Source organism: Piliocolobus tephrosceles, chromosome 1, assembly GCF_002776525.5.
Source record: "Piliocolobus tephrosceles isolate RC106 chromosome 1, ASM277652v3, whole genome shotgun sequence".
In the NCBI taxonomy this organism is placed as follows: domain Eukaryota; kingdom Metazoa; phylum Chordata; class Mammalia; order Primates; family Cercopithecidae; genus Piliocolobus; species Piliocolobus tephrosceles.
This window is the reverse complement of record NC_045434.1, coordinates 195,898,564-195,916,435: the sequence shown is the minus strand read 5'-3', so window position 1 is coordinate 195,916,435 and position 17,872 is coordinate 195,898,564. Positions and strand designations below refer to the sequence as shown.

General features: G+C 47.8%; 1 protein-coding gene and 1 long non-coding RNA gene across 7 annotated transcripts in view; one reads left to right on the top strand and one right to left on the bottom strand.

The window, feature by feature from the left end:
- Positions 1-6: 6 nt before the first annotated feature.
- PIGV (phosphatidylinositol glycan anchor biosynthesis class V) lies at positions 7-13,038 on the top strand. Of its 6 annotated transcripts, none has more exons than XM_023219535.3 (5): positions 7-2,060; positions 3,209-3,300; positions 5,019-5,153; positions 8,815-9,936; positions 12,215-13,038. In XM_023219535.3, exons 3-5 carry the CDS (start codon positions 5,076-5,078, stop codon positions 12,494-12,496), a joined length of 1,482 nt encoding a protein of 493 aa, XP_023075303.2. In that variant the 5' UTR covers positions 7-2,060; positions 3,209-3,300; positions 5,019-5,075; the 3' UTR covers positions 12,497-13,038. The 6 variants fall into 6 exon arrangements, with proteins under 6 accessions (XP_023075303.2, XP_023075301.2, XP_023075305.2 ...); XM_023219533.3 differs by having other exon boundaries at positions 7-2,243; XM_023219536.3 differs by lacking the exon at positions 7-2,060 and adding an exon at positions 2,250-2,468.
- Positions 11,027-17,872, bottom strand: part of LOC111547644 — a 30,687-nt gene continuing 23,841 nt past the window's right edge. The window contains exon 3 of the long non-coding RNA XR_002733181.3: positions 11,027-11,648. This is a non-coding gene — a long non-coding RNA (uncharacterized LOC111547644). The remainder of the gene's footprint in view (positions 11,649-17,872) is intronic.

Sequence of the window (17,872 nt, the reverse complement as noted above, 5' to 3'; positions counted from 1 at the left end):
AGCCTGGGCAACAGAGCGAGACTCCGTCTCAAAAAAAAAAAAACAGACTGATGGGATAGTATAGGGAAAGCCTCTCTGAGGAGGTGACATCTCTTCTGAGACCCAAACATAATGGACTGGCCAAAGGGTGGTCTGAAAGTAGAGTGCTTCAAGCAGGGAAAATAGCAAGAGCAGAGTGAGGCAAGTTCAAAGAACAGAAATGATGTAACCCTCTTAAATCCTAAGCTCCTAGAATAGTAATGCATTGCTTGCATTGTTCAGGTTAGGGATTTGCATGTGATATTGTTTCTTGGTGATGTGGGATATGTGCTTCTTAATGGAAATAATCTGGGAAGTGTGGAGTCTTTCTGGAGCCTGGGATATGGCTCTGTCTCACTTGCTTTCCACAGTTCTGGTAGCTCAGCTGGCTCCCTGGGTAGATGCAGGCTCCATCTTAGCTGCAGACTCTACAAGAACACCGAGAGGCTGCCTCCGTCACTACTCAAAGCCTTGGAGCCCTAGAAACCCCTCCTATCCCACCTAGCCTTCTTCCAATCTGATACCAGGGAGTCAGGGCTTTGAGAGCACAAGATTCAGCTTCCTTGTTTTCCTGTCAGAGCAGAAGTCAGAAAATGAAACAGGAAACAGAGCGGAAGAGGAGGGGGTTGGGTAGCAGAGAAGGAAAGGAGAAATTGCAGGAAAGTACAGCTGAAAATCTGGATAAAGTTCTACCTCTGAAGAGTGACAGCTGAGCTTTTAAAAAACATTCTGACTTGTCTTGAGAGACCCCTGGCCTTTTTACAAATAGATTTTTGAGAGAATTTGGTGTGGACAGAGGGAACCCTGAGAATGCACCTCTCTTTCCCCTTGTGAATTTACACAGCAAGGACAGTTCATGTCTCAGTTTTGTCTTTGCAAAGAGAGTGCTGCTTGGAGCCTCATGGTGGACTTCTAGAGATTCAAGTCACAGCCTTAGGCTCCAGTCACAAGTGTGCCCCCAGGCTTTGCCATGTCACTCACTGGAGCTGAGAACAAGTGCGTGGCACTGAAAAACCTGGGGGAAGGGCCATGAAACTCCATTTTTTCCCCCTTCTCCAACACACAACGACTAAATGTGATTTGCATTTTCTCCACCTTGCACACAACAAATATCTGAAGGCAATTTAGGTCTCAAGGCCTGAAATGAGTTATAAAGAGTCAAGAGATACAGTCCCAGGCCCCCACAGACTGATGTGGGCTGGTCTTCGCCTGGAGAGGTAGCAACCATCTCTTTGTTCCCACCCACATGAGGAGCTGTTGCAGAAGATAAACCCCTCCCTGAGCCAGGCTGTGGCCAGAGGCTAACCCGGCCCCTGGCTTCGTTTGGAGAGCAGATAACTGAAACCACAGAAGGCTTTGGAATCCTGAGAAACAAGAAATCCACCAACGGAGAAGGATTTATTATCTGTTTCCTTTAAGGAGGGTGCAAAGTTGTTCTAACAGTTTCCGTTACAAGGGTACAAACAGGCCGCTCCCCCCAGTAGACGGTTTTGACTTCGCCTCTTCTTTTTTTTGGCCCCACTTCCTATGAGAGAAACTGCTTGGGTGCGGGAGGTGAAAGGAGTCCTGGCCTGGGGGGTGTTCTCTGAGGTTTTCCTCGCCATCCTCATTAGCCACCTGAGGTGGGGCTGAGGACTGAAGTAGGACAGAAGGTCTCTGGTAGCTAAAGGAGGGGAAAATCAGGGGGATCCCCCACTTTCTTCACACCCAAAACGCAAGGTGCCACTGCCGGCCACAGAAACCCCAAGAATGCTTTTCTTTGGCTATTCAGAGGACATCCCTTGTGTGCCAGGCCCTGTGCTGAGCTGTTGTTGCCTGACAGCAGGAAGAGCGCGGCTCTGGCTTCTATGAAGAGGCTGCGGGTCAGCCCCCGACAACAAGAGCCTCGGCCCACATCGGGAACTCAGTGAACGTCAGCGGGAAGGAACTGGGGCAAGAGCACTGACTGTGAGACAGCAGCCTCGGCTCACTATTTGAAGGCGGGGTGGCGGGGGGCCTTGAAGAAGAGAGAAGTGCAAGAAAACTCTTCAGGAGTCACCAAGGTGGGAAGGTGCTACAAGGCGAAGCGCCGAGCGGCAGCCCCCACCCCGCTCGCCCGGAGTCAACATGGCCGCCGCGGGGGGAGGCGGGGCTGCTCCAAGTCCGGGCAGGAGCGGGGCGGGGAAGCCGTCGGCGGAGCCAACGCGCAGGCGCGGGCCGCGTGGGCCCCGGATGGAGAAGCTGAGGTTCGGTCCCCGCCGGGGAGGTCGGGACAGGCAGGGGCTGAGGACATGGCGCCAGCTTGGGAGCCCTGGAGTTCTGGCGGGAGGGAAGCTGTCAACTGGAGGCCGGCAGAAATGAGGCAGAGGCCCGGAGAAGCGGGCAGCCCCGCCCCTCCGCCATAGCAGCCTTGGGCGCCGCCTCTTCCTTTCCAGCCTCCCGCCCTCGCCTGCTTCCGGCCCTGTGGCCTGGTGGGGCTCCGCAGGCTCCCTCGGGAGTGGTCCCTGGGCCGTGGCCCATCTGGGATGAGAGTCGATGACTAGTATCCAGAAGGGACTGTGTCCAGACGGAGCCGGCCAGAAACGGGCTGCGGACACGGCTGGGCGCACAGAAGGCAGCCCCTATCTCGGGACGGCCCACGAGGCCTTTGGCTCTGAGGACCCTGGGTCAGAGCGACTTCTCCAGCCCACGCAGGGGGTGTTGGTCTTACTCAGAGGGTCCAGAGCTGCAGTTCAACAGGATGTCCCAGATTCTCAGATAGGGCCCAACTACCCTAAGCATACCCAGCAAGGGCAGACTGTGGCATGGAGATACTGGGCTAGGCGTTTGGGTGACCTGGGTCATAATCCTGGCCCGGAAAGGGCGCATACCCTTTGGCGAGGGATGCGGGCTGGTACCGTGAGGTTTAAGAAGCAAAAAACATGATAGCATCTTTAAGTAGCCCTGGGTGTGTCACTTGACCCCAGTGAGCCTCAGTTTCCATATCCACAAAATGGCGATGGTAATTACACTGGCCTGGCCGTGTCTGATGAGATCTCTGGAGCCTATTTATCTCACGGGAAAATTTTTGAAGAGTGAAACTAGTTGATCTGTTAAGTGTCCTGCCAGTTATGAGTCTGTGATTTGGCAAAGGGGTTGTTGGGAAGGGAGGCTGGCAATTAGCTGAGAGGGAGAATTGACTGGCTTTGTTTTTACTTGGTTTACCTGTAAGCAAAGTGTGGACTATACACATCTGTAGTCGCTGAGGCTAGAGCTTGATTCGAGAGAGGAAAGGAAGAATGCAAGCATGGTCAAGTGGCAGAGGTGGGTTGAGTGCTTTTCTGTTCCCAACTTCTCTTCTGCGTGCAGGTGGGAAGCCAAGGAAGAGGAAAGAAGAGTGAATTCGCCCTAGGATAGGGAAGGAGTAGCCGTGTGAGGTTGGGTATGCCCATTTCCGTGATTTCTCTCGATTCAGCGAGTCACACGTTGGAAACGTTGGGTAGATTCACAAACTACCGCTGCTCTCTGGGGCTTTTAGAAGCTTGCCTTTGAACTGAATTTTCGTGAGCCAACCGGTGTGGAATTGGGGGCCCCTCCCTTCCTCTAGGTCTCCTGGCGATCGAGTAAGCAGCAGGCGCCCCCTTGTGCCAAGGAAAGAGTACTGTTGCCATTGACCAACTTGGCTCCGTTTTTGGGGAAATTTTATTTTCCTGTGGCTTCTGTGACTTTGTCGTCTTGCTGTTGACATGAGATATGGTGGGAAGAATACTTGGGGCAGTGATTTCATATCTAGAGTCAGTGAACTGATGATGCTATATCCTGTCCCTACCACTTCCTTTCATTCAGAACACAGGTTTAAGATGCCTGTTTGTGTTCTAAGCCCTGGGATATAGTTGTGATATAAAGCCCCTGCCCTTAGCAACTTAAATAAGCAAAGCAATAAAGGCAATAGGGCAGAATGTAATGAGAGCATATCACACTGTCTAGTGAGGATCAGAGAATTCCAGAAACAAGTGATACAGGTTTGGTAGGTATTCGCCAAATAAGAGAAGAGTCTTCCAGCCCTCTTCCTTAAATTTCTCAGTTCAAATTTTTTTTTCCTTTTAGGCATAGTTCTTCACCCCAAATTGGTGAGCTGCCACTGATGCTTTTGCTTTCCTTTCGAATTTCCCAGGCTGGTGTTTGAAAGTTCTTGAGGAGCTATTATGACTTCTTTTAGCCCAGGGAATTATAAAAGATTAAGGTGCATTCCCTGCCTCGGAGTGGCTTTGTAGTTGTTTATACATTGCTACCATCCCAATGAAGAGATGGGAAATAACAGTTTTCTCCATCCCTGGTAGTCTACTCTATGTTCACCCTCAGTTTGTTTCAGCAGTGTGAGCTGGCTCAAGTCCTGCTGAGTGGTGGTTTTCTTTTCCTTCCCCACTTAATTTAACAGACCAGCTGAACACACATCAGAGAGCTAAGCTAGAGTGTGGAGTCATTATGGTCTTCCAGTATGGTTTTATGCCCCACTTTGGGGACTCTGGTTTGGGACCTAGTTTATTATTCTGGGCAAGAGGAAAAGGGCACACACTAAATAATAGCAACCACAACACAGATTTGAGTAGAACTTCACACTTTGGTCTGTTTCACCATCATGACAATTTTGTGAGATAGGAAAAAAAAAAGTCTGCTCCCATTTTTTATATAAAGAACTGAGGTTCAGAGGGACTAATGAGAACTTGTAAGTGACAGTCAGGAGTTGAACCCAGATCTTTAGTTCCTGCAGAGGTGCATTCAATAGACTTTAAAAGATTTTCTGTGACCTTAGCTTTCCAGCTACCTGCTTAGCTGTATGGAACTTTCCCAACGAGAATTCAGTGCTTCAAAGTGACACCTACTGAACCCATTTGCTGTCAAGATGCTTTCCCCTCATCTGGGAAGTTAGGTGGTTGGTTAAGTTTTATCATAGTAATTCTGAGAGGGGATGTTCCAGTGAAGAATGCCTTCAAGAATTTGCTTTTACTCGATGTGTGACATTTTCCTCCTTTGGGGTTTAGAGGCCTGAGAGAGCTTAATCCTGGTAGCAACACCCCTGAATTCCTGGTGGTGAGAGGATGTGGCCCCAGGACCCATCCCAGAAGGAGGTGCTGAGGTTTGCAGTCAGCTGCCGTATCCTGACTCTGATGCTGCAGGTCAGTCTCCCATCCTTTGTCCTGAATGTGTCATTGCTACATGACTGGACTAGGCAGTAAGAAGAGTCCCCATCTCCTTTCCACCTCTCAGGTGTGCCCCTCCATGTGGTTGAAACCACAGAGACATAGACTTTAGAGCTGAAAAGTGGTCAGGAATCTTAGAAAAATGGTCTGTTAATCTTGTTTTACCCATGAAGCAGCAGAGGCCCAGAAAGGTTAAGTGACATCCCCAAAGCCACACAGCAAGATAGAGAAGGGCTGGAGTTTGACCCCATGTTTCCTAACTCCTGAGCTAGTGGTCTCTCCAACAGACTGTGATGTTCCGTAACCAGAGATGCTTGTAGGGTGTGACAGCTCAAAGTATTGCCCTATGTTCCCCTTACCAGGAGACTGAGCATTGTATCAGTCAGTTGAGTGGGAAAAACATGGCAATGTGCAAGTCGTGAGACCATCTGGATATATAATGGTTCCTCCTATTCCCCCGAGTGCCTCCCCTTCCTGCCTCACCCACTCACAACTCGCAGTGCACTTGCCCTTTTGCAGTTCCCTTTCCCCTCCGAGGCTCCCCTTGATACATATTTTAATAAATATCATGTATATATGAATTATTTGCTGCCTAGCACAGTGCTTGGTGCCTAGCTCAGTATGTTCATAAATGAATGAATGTTGTTGAATGTATGTCGACACCCTAGGGGTGTTAGATTCACATAATGATGTGTGCCTTTTAAGCCAGTACCATTCTCTCTGAGGCTCATAACCAGTCCCTTTGTGGAAACTTTCCCCTCTCCTTCCCCACTATATAAGGCATAACAGACTCTGCTGGGTTTCAAGATTAGTTAAACGTGCCCACCTGCAGTCTAGGGCTGTTTATCTGTGACTGTCACTCCTGTCCTGTTTGTTTTTACTGTTTGAAGTGGCCTGATAAGGAAACTGACCAAAATTTTAAAAGCCTTAAAAATGGGGCTATGCTCCTGTTGCCAGGCTAAGGAGACTGACTCAGTGATGTCTTTCAACCAGCATCAGCTGGGTTACTGGCAGAACCAAAGGAGCAATGCTGCAAGTCAGCATCAGGATAGGGAACCAGGACAGTTGGGTTCTAATTCAGGTGGTAATTTTGGAAACAGTATATTTCCTCTAGGCAGTTCATTCAACCACCAAAAATTTTTAAAGTACCTATTGCGTTCCATGAACTGTGCTAGATGGTAAGTGTAAAAAAACATGGTCTCTTTTCTCTTGAGTAGCTGACCATCTAATCGGGCAAAAAGACTTTTTTTTTTTTTTTTTTGAGATGGAGTCTCGCCCTTTTGCCCCAGGCTGGAATGCAAAGGCGTGATCTTGGCTCACTGCAACCTCTGCCTCCCAGGTTTAAATGATTCTCCCTCCTCAGCCTCCCGAATAGCTGAGGCGCCCACCACCACGCCCAGCTAATTTTTTTTTTTTTTTGGAGACGGAGTCTCGCTCTGGAGTGCAGTGGCCGGATCTCAGCTCACTGCAAGCTCCGCCTCCCGGGTTTACGCCATTCTCCTGCCTCAGCCTCCTGAGTAGCTGGGACTACAAGCGCCCGCCACCTCGCCCGGCTAGTTTTTTGTATTTTTTAGTAGAGACGGGGTTTCACCATGTTAGCCAGGATGGTCTCGATCTCCTGACCTCGTGATCCGCCTGTCTCGACCTCCCAAAGTGCTGGGATTACAGGCTTGAGCCACCGCGCCCGGCCAGATTTTTGTATTTTTAGTAGAGATGGGGTTTCACCATGTTGGCCAGGCTGGTCTCGAACTCCTGACCTCGTGATCTGCCTGCCTCAGCTTCCCGAAGTGCTGAGATTACAGGCGTGAGCCACTGCACTTGGCCGGCAAAAAGACATTTAACAGTAAATGTGATTATCATCCCCCCACCTCCAGCTTTAACGCTCAAGCCATCAGATTATATCCCTAAGTTACCCGTCGTTGCTGCTATCGTCTCTGTCAGTGACAGCTAATCCTTGACGGTTTTAGCTCCTGGTTCACTGTCACTCTTCCCAGCACAACTTTTGTTGATTTCCTGGTGGTTTCATTATTAATGAAGATGATGTGTGCCGTGTCCTGAAAAGAGGCTATCACTTGAGAGTGAGTTCTGGGGGTGTTAGAGATTTGAGGAAAGAGAAAAACATGTAACATGTAACAACTTGTTTTCCTAAATGACAACTCAGAAAAATAGAAGGCTTTAGAGGAGACTTCCTTCCATGTGCGCCCACCACATTCTTCAGCCTACCTATTTCTGCACCTTTGTGCTTTCAGTACTGAAGATTGGAGATTGGATGAACTGTCTGTCCTCTTCTCTAAGGCTGGCTCCTCTACCGTTGTAGCAGATTCCATCCCTTTTTGCCTACCCAGCAATTCCCTCTCTCCTGCATACCCTTTTACTGGGTTATTTCCACTAACATACACACCCTTATCTCCCACCTTAAAAAAAGTGTTCTCTTAACCACACATTGTTGTTCACCTCCTACCACATTTGTCTGCTTCCCCGTAAGGCAAAACTCCTCAAAGTTTCTCTTCTCCCATTCTCTGTTGAACCCAGCCTAGGCAGGCTTCTGTCTCTTCCCCTCCACTGAGATAGCCCTGGTCAAAGTCACCAGTTACTTTCACATTGTTAAATCCAGTGGTCAGTTTTCAGCCCCCATCTTACTTGACCTCCCAGCAGCATTTAACAGAGTTGATCACTTCCTTTTCTTCCCTTGGTTCTAATGCTCTCCTGGGTTCCCTGCCACCTCACTGACTGTTCCTTTTTTTCTTCATTACTGGATTTTCATCCTCTTTCTAACCTTCAGATGTTAACATGTCCATGGTTCAGTCCTCAAGAAGAGTTCTGGGCCGGGCGCAGTGGCTCAAGCCTGTAATCCCAGCACTTTGGGAGGCCGAGACGGGTGGATCACGAGGTCAGGAGATCGAGACCATCCTGGCTAACACGGTGAAACCCCCATCTCTACTAAAAATACAAAAACTAGCTGGGCGAGGTGGCGGGCGCCTGTAGTCTCAGCTACTCGGGAGGCTGAGGCAGGAGAATGGCGTAAACCCGGGAGGCGGAGCTTGCAGTGAGCTGAGATCCGGCCACTGCACTCCAGTCCGGGCGACAGAGCAAGACTCCGCCTCAAAAAAAAAAAAAAAAAACAAGAAGAGTTCTGAGTGTTTTTGAAACAGGGTCTCATTCTGTCACCCAGGCTGGAATACAGTGGCACAATCACGGCTCACTGCAGCCTCAACCTCCTGGGCTCAAGCAGTCCTCCCACCTCAGCCCCCTAAGTAGCTGGGACTACAGGCATGTACCACCACACCCAGCTAATTTTTATTTTTTTATTTCTAGTAGAGACAAGGTCTTGCAACGTTGGCCCAGGCTGATCTCAAACTCCTGGGCTCAAGTGATCCTCCCACCTCAGCCTCCCAAAGTGCTGGGATAACAGGTGTGAGCCACTGTGCTGAGACTTTTTTTTTAGTTTTTATAGGGACAAGGTCTTGCTATGTTGCCCAGACTGGTCATGGACTCCTGGACTCAAGTAATCCTCCCATCTCAGCCTGCCAAAGTGGGGATTACAGGCATGAGCCTGACCTTCTTCTTCGTTTTATTAAATGGCAATTCTTTTCTTCCAGTTACTCAACCAAAATCCTGGTTTTTCTTTACTCCACAGGCCCTCTTCAATGCCATCATCCCAGATCACCACGCAGAAGCCTTCTCTCCTCCTCGCCTGGCCCCCTCAGGCTTTGTGGACCAACTTGTGGACGGTCTTCTGGGTGGCCTGTCTCGCTGGGATGCTGAACACTTCTTGTTCATTGCTGAGCATGGCTACCTGTATGAGCACAACTTCGCCTTCTTTCCTGGTTTCCCCTTGGCCCTGATGGTGGGGACCGAACTGTTGCGACCCTTACGGGGGTTACTGAGTCTGCGCAGTTGCCTGCTGATTTCAGTAGCATCACTCAATTTCTTGTTCTTCATATTGGCTGCAGTTGCACTTCATGACCTGGGTTGTCTGGTTTTGCACTGTCCCCGCCAGGCCTTTTATGCAGCTCTGCTCTTCTGTCTCAGCCCTGCCAATGTCTTCCTGGCAGCTGGTTACTCAGAAGCTTTGTTTGCCCTCCTGACATTCAGTGCCATGGGGCAGCTGGAGAGGGGCCGAGTCTGGACTAGTGGACTCCTCTTTGCCATTGCCACTGGGGTACGCTCCAACGGGCTGGTCAGTGTTGGCTTCCTCATGCATTCTCAGTGCCAAGGCTTTTTCTCTTCTCTTACGATGCTGAATCCCCTGAGACAGCTCTTTAAGCTGATGGCCTCTCTGTTTCTGTCGGTGTTCACACTTGGCCTTCCCTTTGCCCTCTTTCAGTATTATGCCTACACCCAATTCTGTCTGCCAGGCTCAGCCCGCCCCATTCCTGAGCCCTTGGTACAGTTAGCTGTAGACAAGGGCTACCGGATTGCAGAGGGAAATGAACCGCCTTGGTGCTTCTGGGATGTTCCACTAATATACAGCTATATCCAGGATGTCTACTGGAATGTTGGCTTTTTGAAATACTACGAGCTCAGGCAGGTGCCCAATTTTCTACTGGCTGCACCAGTGGCTATACTGGTTGTCTGGGCAACTTGGACATACGTGACCACCCACCCTTGGCTCTGCCTTACACTTGGGCTGCAAAGGAGCAAGAACAATAAGACCCTAGAGAACCCCGATCTTGGATTCCTCAGTCCCCAGGTGTTTGTGTACCTCGTCCACGCTGCAGTGCTGCTGCTGTTTGGAGGTCTGTGCATGCATGTTCAGGTGAGGCGGATTCCTGACTGGGGTAAGGATGTGAAAACAGGCAAAACCCCTTGGCCAAGGACAGGGAAGGCAGCTAACATCTCCCATTTGAGTGATCCATACTGAATTTATTCATTCAATGACTATTTAGGGGTATTCTTTGTGCCAGACCCTGGGTCAGACCTCTAAGGATGAAACATGAATAAGACAAAATTACAGCTGGGCGTGGTGGCTCACACCCATAATCCCAGCACTTTGGGAGACCAAGGCGGGTGGATCACGAGGTCAGGGGTTCAAGACCAACCTGGCCAAAATGGTGAAACCTCGTCTCTACTGAAAATACAAAAATTAGCTGGGTGTGGTGGCAGGCACCTGTAATCCCAGCTACTCGGGAGGCTGAGGCAGAAAATTGCTTGAATCCAGGAGGTTGCAGTGAGCTGAGATCGCATCACTGCACTCTAGCCTGGGTGACAGAGTGAGACTCTATCTCAAAAAAAAAAAAAAGACAAAATTACTGCCTTATGGGGTCTCATGGTATAAACAGGACAGACATTTAACATAAAATTATAGTATAATGGGATAGAAAGGGGAGTGCTATTTTGAGATTTGTTTTATTTTACTTTATTTTTATTTTTTTTAGATGGAGTCTCACTCTGTTGCCCAGGCTGGAGTGCAGTGGTACGATCTCAGCTCACTGCAACCTCTGTCTCCTGGGTTCAAGTGATTCTTCTGCCTCAACCTCCCAAGTAGCTGGAATTACAGGCGCCTGCCACCACACCTAGCTAATTTTTATATTTTTAGTAGAGATGGGGTTTCACCATGTTGGCCAGGCTGGTCTCGAACTCCTGACCTCAAGTGATCCGCCCGCCTCAGCCTCCCAAGTGCTGGAATTAAAGGCATGAACCACCATGCTCAGCCTGAGATTTTTTTTTTTTTTTTTTCTTTTGAGATGGAATCTCTCTGTTGCCCAGGCTGGAATGCAGTGGCACGGTCTTGGCTCACTGCAAGCTCTGCCTCCCAGGTTCACACCATTCTCCTGCCTCAGCCTCCCAAGTAGCTGGGACTACAGGCACCCGCCACCACGCCCAGCTAATTATTTGTATTTTTAGTAGAGATGGGGTTTCACCGTGTTAGCCAGGATGGTCTTGATCTCCTGACCTCGGCCTCCCAAAGTGCTGGGATTACAGGTGTGCCACCGTGCCCAGGGAGATTTTTTTTTTAAAGCTCAGATAAAGTATTATGAAGGCACAGAAGAAGTAGGTAACTCACTGTAGTACTTGAGAAAGGCGTCATATTTCACCTGGGTCCTGAAGAATGAGATTTTCCATGTAAGAAGCAGAGGAGGAACATTCTAGGTAAAAGGAAGGGCATATGCAAAAACACGAAGGTTGTGAAAGGACCTGATTGGACTGAGATACAAGAATAAGCACAGAGGATGTCTCTGGGATCTTTTTCCCTAATATACAGTTATATCCATATTGGTTTCTTGACTGTTGACTTCTGGAGCTTCTCAACTCGGGCAGCCCCCCAATTTCCAGAGGAGATACCTTAACCAATGTTTTGGGTGGAAGCAGTGGTGATAGAGCAAGATGGGAAGGGTTTGATCTTATATCTGATTTTCTGTTATTGGCTGTGGCCCCACCCTGGGGACATCTTTTTTCCCCATGCTGACCTCTTCTTAACATTTCTTCCTCTTGGAGTTGCACGTTGGCTGTTTCTAAAGTTTTTCCAAGCTGTATGGATAAGAGACAGAGAAAATAGAAAGTAGCATGCTGTGTTTTCAGCTAGATTAAATCATAGAATGAGTGCTAGCAAAGCTTAAAGTTTCCAGGCTAGCTGAGGGAGACCATTTGGAAACTTGTTTCTGAACTCCAGTAGGAGAGAGAATGTTCAAGCAATGGGTCTTCTGCCCGTTTCCCTGTGCTTTGCCATCCCATGGGATAAGGGAACCACCTCAGGTTCCCAAGCCCCAAATCAATATCACAGAGGTTAGAGTCCAGGCCCTGGGCTAAAATTAGACCCCACAGAGTTTCTAGTATTCATTGGCCCATTATTTTAATAGTAATTAATGTAATTAGTCTGTAGCTATGTTTATTTGTAACGTGGAGGATGCCTGTCTGCTGTTACATACATCTTTCTAAGACGGATCCTAAGCTGTGTTCAGTTTCTTTACCAGTGTAATGCATTTCTAGTCATGGGACCATAGTTTACCCAGCAGTAAAGAAGTCCCCAGGCTGGTCCAATTTGAGTCAGTGACATTCCAGTAAATGTCTGGGTATTGCCCTCTCATGATTTCTAGGTTCTCACCAGGTTTTTGGGCTCCTCCACGCCTATTGTGTACTGGTTTCCAGCTCACTTGCTTCAGGATCAAGAACCGCTGTTGAGATCCTTAAAGACTGTGCCTTGGAAGCCTCTTGCAGAGGACTCCCCACCAGGACAGAAGGTCCCCAGAAATCCTATCATGGGACTTTTGTATCGCTGGAAAACCTGTTCTCCAGTCACACGATGCATTCTAGGCTACTTCCTGACTTACTGGCTCCTGGGACTACTCCTACATTGCAACTTCCTGCCTTGGACATGACCTGGACTCTCCAGGGACAGGCTGGAAGCCGACTTAACCCAGGGGTCTGAAAGTAAAAATACACATTGGAACTGCCTGTGCTGCCCTGGGATCATTACTGTGTCCATTATAATCTTTCTCTTTCTCCTTGAAAGTTGGTCAGGAATGGGAGAAGTGTCAGCTTCTGGTCCTGGCGAGGGCAAATTTTAGATAACTATTTTCTCTGTAAGTGAAGATTGTCTTATTCCAGGTTTAAAGTACACCTGGATCTATCTAGTCAATTAACATAGCAGAGGCAGTCTTAAACCTACCATTGACCTGTGTGTAAATTTAAATGTCAATTTATTGAAGTGTAAATTTCATCAAAGGCATTAGCTGACAGGCTGGTAACAGTCCACACAAGATGGTACAGGCCTGAACAGAGTAGTGGGAGTAGTAAAGTGGGACCATTTTTTCCAAATGGGGCATTGTTTCTGATGAATTTTTTTATGATTTGTGCATTTATTTTTATTTATATGAAAAAAAATCTTACAAAGATATGCAAATTAAACTTCTTTCAGTAATACATGCAGTGAATTACCTTTTTAAAAATAATACAGGCCGGGCACAATGTCTCACACTGTAATCCCAGCACTTTGTGATGCCAAGGTGGGCAGATCACTGGAGGCCAAGAGCTCGAGACCAGCCTGAACAACATGGCGAAACTGCGTCTCTACTAAAAATACAAAAATTAGCCAGGTGTGTTGGTACACACCTATAATCCCAGCTACTCGGGAGGCTGAGACATGTGAATTGCTTGAACTTGGAAGGCGGAGGTTGCAGTGAGCTGAGTTTGTGCCACTGCACTCCAGCCTGGGCAACAGAGTGAGATTCTGTCTCAGAAAAAGTAAAAAATAAAAATAATACAAATCTTTCCATGCTCTTCCCTTCTCGTGGCAAAAACTAAAATAACTTTAAAAAATTAAAATAATGTAAACCAGTTGGGGGAAAAAGGGTAAGAAGAAGGCATCAGGAACCCTGGATTCTAGTCGTCTCAGTAAAACCCCATTTACCAGCCATGTGACTTGGGAGAGTTTTCAGAACCTTAGTTACCATCTCTGAAACCATGGGAAATGATGATATTCTTCAGGGGGTGGTGGTGAACCATACAGTCTCTTGTAAGTCCCTTTCTGCTCTAAGATCTTAAGAACTGCCTTAAACAACAGAAACACGCCAGTCTAAATGCTAATGTAGAGGCTTAAACGTGGGATTTTAGGAGAAAATATCCAGTTCTCATGTTTTCAGCAATTAGAAGAAACTCCTCCTCCACCCCCGGGTGCAACTCTTGGGAGTAACTTAGGTGGTTTTTCCCTTCAATGAGGGAAAGCAGTGACATCTGGTAGATAAGGCGTCTGTGTTGTCCCATTCTCAGGTGCCTGCTTACTTGATCAGTGGACATGGGTCAGAGGCGCCAACACAGCGGCAGGAATTGGTAAATCGTACGTTAAGTCCAAGGTGGAATGAAATGGTATCTGCCCTGCTTCCTGGCCCCAGTTTGGTCATAAGCCTGTCACTATAATGGAAGTAAGATCATTGACCCCTGCTGAGCTACTTTTGCCTATTCCTTGAGCCAGATGAGAGTTTGGCTCTGTATCATCCATCACCTCTTTTATTTCCCATTTAAGCCAAAAAATCCAGTAAGCAGAAACTCTTCAAAACAGATGGGTAATCCTAAGCAGCTTCTGGAGAGCCTCGAGAATTGGAATTTTGACACACTCCCTTTGACCGTGACAGAAAGCTAAACTTGCCAGCTGAAGGGAAGCTCCTGGCTGAGCCCCAGTACCCTCTGTTGGAGCTTCTGGTCAGCCTGGCCAATAAGCATTTCCCATCCATCGCCACAGCACTAGCACAGCTGAGACAATTTGGTCCAGAGTCAAATGCTTCTGAAAATGTACACACAGATCGGGGCAGCCCTCTGCCTTCTGCCAAGACACCGAGTGCCCTTCTTGGCAAACCATGATCACCCCTGCCCTAGTGTCCCTCCAGTTAGTTGGCAGAAACTATTCCCTTTCTCCTTGCCAACAGCTGCAAATCCAGACACTTCCACCTTGTGTGCAGGAAGTGTTGGGGTCCTGTTTCAGCTCTTTATTGCCGAGGTAGGAGCACTGGGCTCTTCGCTCTCCTCTTTGCCTCCTTTTGGGGGATAATCAGGACTGATTATTCCTCTACTGGAAAAGGTGACTCAGACCCCACAGAGTAGGTGTGATGTCACTGCTCTGGCAGTCTCAGCTTAACCTTCACAGTAGATCTCATCATGCCCAGAAACCCTGTAACAGGAGCCCAGCTAGGTAGGCGCACCTGGTGTGAGCTGGACAAGGTTTTCTCTCTGACCTTGCAGGGATTTAGTTGTTCTCTGAGGATCTAAGGAATGGGCTGATTTTATGACCAGCAGCTGTCCTTTTACCATCCTATTAACAGTCTCTTTAATAGTCTGGGAGAGGGACATGAAGGGCCCAAGGCAGGAAGTTTCCTGTTTACCCTGAGGCCTAACAATGCCACAGCTAGGTGGGGTGTCTACAGTTTCAGAGAAAAGTCATTTCCTTCTGAGACCCTGCTAAAACAGAAACCAGACGCCTCACCCTCACGTACCTAGAAGTAGATGCTTTTTGTTGTTGTTGTTCTTTAATGAAGGTGGGAGGAGACAGAGTGTTTGACATACCTTTACCAGTCCTCCTGGAAAAATGTCACTTTTCTTGAACAGACCCTCTCACTGACATCTAAAAATATGTGCAGGCTCAAGGGGTTTGAAACTGATTGATTCTTTCAGTAATCGTTTATTGATGCCTATTTTAGGGGAATAAAGATGACTCAGCTATGCCTCCTGTCTTCAAATATCTGTCTAATAGAGTTGCTGGCAGACACAGAAACATTAATCAAGGCAGAAAGCAATAAATTCTCAGGAGTGAAAGGACACTTAAACTTTTTGCTCTATATCTCACTTCTTGAACTTTTTTTTTTGAGACAGATTCTTGCTCTGTCACCCAGGCTGGAGTGCAGTGGCGCGATTTCAGCTCACTGCAACCTCCGCCTCCCGGGTTCAAGCAATTCTCCTGCCTCGGCCTCTCAAGTAGCTGGGATTACAGGTGCCCACCACCACGCCCAGCTAATTTTTGTATTTTTTAGTAGAGATGGGGGGTTTCCCATGTTGGCCAGACTGGTCTCAAACTCCTGACCTCGTGATCCACCCGCCTCGGCTTCCCAAAGTGCTAGGATTACAGGCATGAGCCACCGTGCCCAGCCCTACTTGAACTTTTTATGATTAGAATGAATTCAAGTTTTACTTGTGCCCTTAGAAAAAGGCACAGAGCATGTACTCTGTAAGTTCACAGAAGATGGAGATCCCTTCCAGCTTGGGATACCTGAAAAGACTTCATGGACAAATGATAGTTGAGCTAGACTTTGAAGGATAGGTAGGATTTGAAAGTTCAGGGTAGAGAGTGAATATAGAAGGCAGGAAATGGAACAGGATAGGACAGGGAGAGCCCAGTGTGAGTGGAGCTGAGGTCTTAATCTAGGCTTTGAAATCAGCCCTAAGCCCAGCTCTACTGTGTACTAGTTGTGTAAACTTGAGCCAGATACTGACTCGCTAAGCCTCAGTTTATTCATCTGTAAAATGTAGATAATATCTAGCTCATAGATAATAACATCTCATAGGGTAGTGGTGGGAATTAAATGTTACCGTATGAAGTGTTGAGAACAGTGCTAACAAAGGAATAGCTGCATTTTGGACATGTTGGGTCCAAAATGCCAAGCAGCACATTTATGTGCCAGGAAATGTGGAACTGGAGACCAAGAGAGTGGTCAGGGAACCATGCACACAGACACAGTTATTACAGCAGCCATGCTACTGGATGGGATTGTCAAAAAAAGAGTGTGGAGAGAGAAGAGAGAGGGGCTGTAAGAGTTTGGATAGGTGGCTCAACCTCTCTAAGCCTGTTTTCTCATCTACAGTGGGGGTGATAGCATCTACCACATGGGCAGTCATGAAGGTAAAGCACTTAGCACAATGCCTGTATGGCAAGAACTTCATGAATGGTAGCCATTTTATTACCATTATTGTCATTAAAGGACCAGAAACAGATTCTATCATTGGCGGAAAAGAGTTTCAAGGCCAGGCACAGTGGCTCATGCCTGTAATCCTAGCACTTTGGGAGGCTGAGGTGGGTGGATCGCTTGAGCCCAGGAGTTTGAGACCAGCCTAGGCAACATGGTGAAACCCCATCTCTACAAAAAATACAAAAATTAGCCGGGCTTCCTGGTGGGCGTCTATAGTCCCAGCTACTCGAGGGACTGAGGTGGGAGGGTCACCTGATTCCAGGAGGTTGAGGCTGCAGTGAGCAATGATCACACCACTCCAACCTGGGTGACAGAGTGAGACCCTGTCTCAAGAAAAAAGTTTCAAGAAGAACGAAATGGTTAGCAGGGTCATATGCTGTTAAGGAAAAGATGAGAAAAACTATTGAATTTAGGGATTAGGGATATTATCCAAGGTAGGCTAACTGTGATACCAAACAACTGCCAAAACTCAGTGGCTTAATAATAAAAGTTCCTTTCTTTTTTACTTCATAGTCTAGTGCAGGTTTAGGAAGGGAGGTCTGTTCCGCCCAATTATTGGGGACCCAGTCTTGTCCATTTTGTGACTGTCCTGCTCTAGCTCCTCAGAGTCCTCCACTCCCAGAAAAGTTTTAAGGAGCCAGCCTGGAAGAGTCAGCACATCATTCCATTCCGCTAGCTAGAACTTAGTCACACGGCCGTGTCTAACCGCAAAGGAGTGGGGAAGTAGTTTCCTAGATAAAATACAGCATGCCCAGTTACATTTGAATTTCAGGTAAACAAGTTATTTTTCAGTATAATTACATTCCAAATATTGCATGGGACATACTTCTAAGAATTTCTTCCTTGCTTAATTGAAATTCAAATGTAACCAGCTTCCCATATTTTTATTTGCTATATCTGGTAGCCCTACTGGGAAGTGAAGTCTGGCTGTGAGTTCAAGAAGAGAACACAGATAATTGTATGTTACAGTCTGTGTTTCTGAGCCAAATACCTGTTTTTCTTTTTTTTTTTTGAGGCGGAGTCTCGTCGCCCGGGCTGGAGTGCAGTGGCCGGATCTCAGCTCACTGCAAGCTCCGCCTCCCGGATTTACGCCATTCTCCTGCCTCAGCCTCCCGAGTAGCTGGGACTACAGGCGCCCGCCACCTCGCCCGGCTAGTTTTTGTATTTTTAGTAGAGACGAGGTTTCACCGTGTTAGCCAGGATGGTCTCGATCTCCTGACCTCGTGATCCGCCCGTCTCGACCTCCCAAAGTGCTGGGATTACAGGCTTGAGCCACCGCGCCCGGCCTTTTTTTTTTTTTTT

What these genes read in the sequence shown, in the direction of transcription:
- PIGV (XM_023219537.3), top strand. Translation starts at nt 5,076, where the DNA reads ATGTGGCCCCAGGACCCATCCCAGAAGGAGGTGCTGAGGTTTGCAGTC. An exon ending in TCCTGACTCTGATGCTGCAG is followed by an intron (nt 5,154 to 8,814) that starts GTCAGTCTCCCA and finishes TTTACTCCACAG; the next exon opens with GCCCTCTTCAATGCCATCAT. An exon ending in GTCTGTGCATGCATGTTCAG is followed by an intron (nt 9,937 to 12,214) that starts GTGAGGCGGATT and finishes CATGATTTCTAG; the next exon opens with GTTCTCACCAGGTTTTTGGG.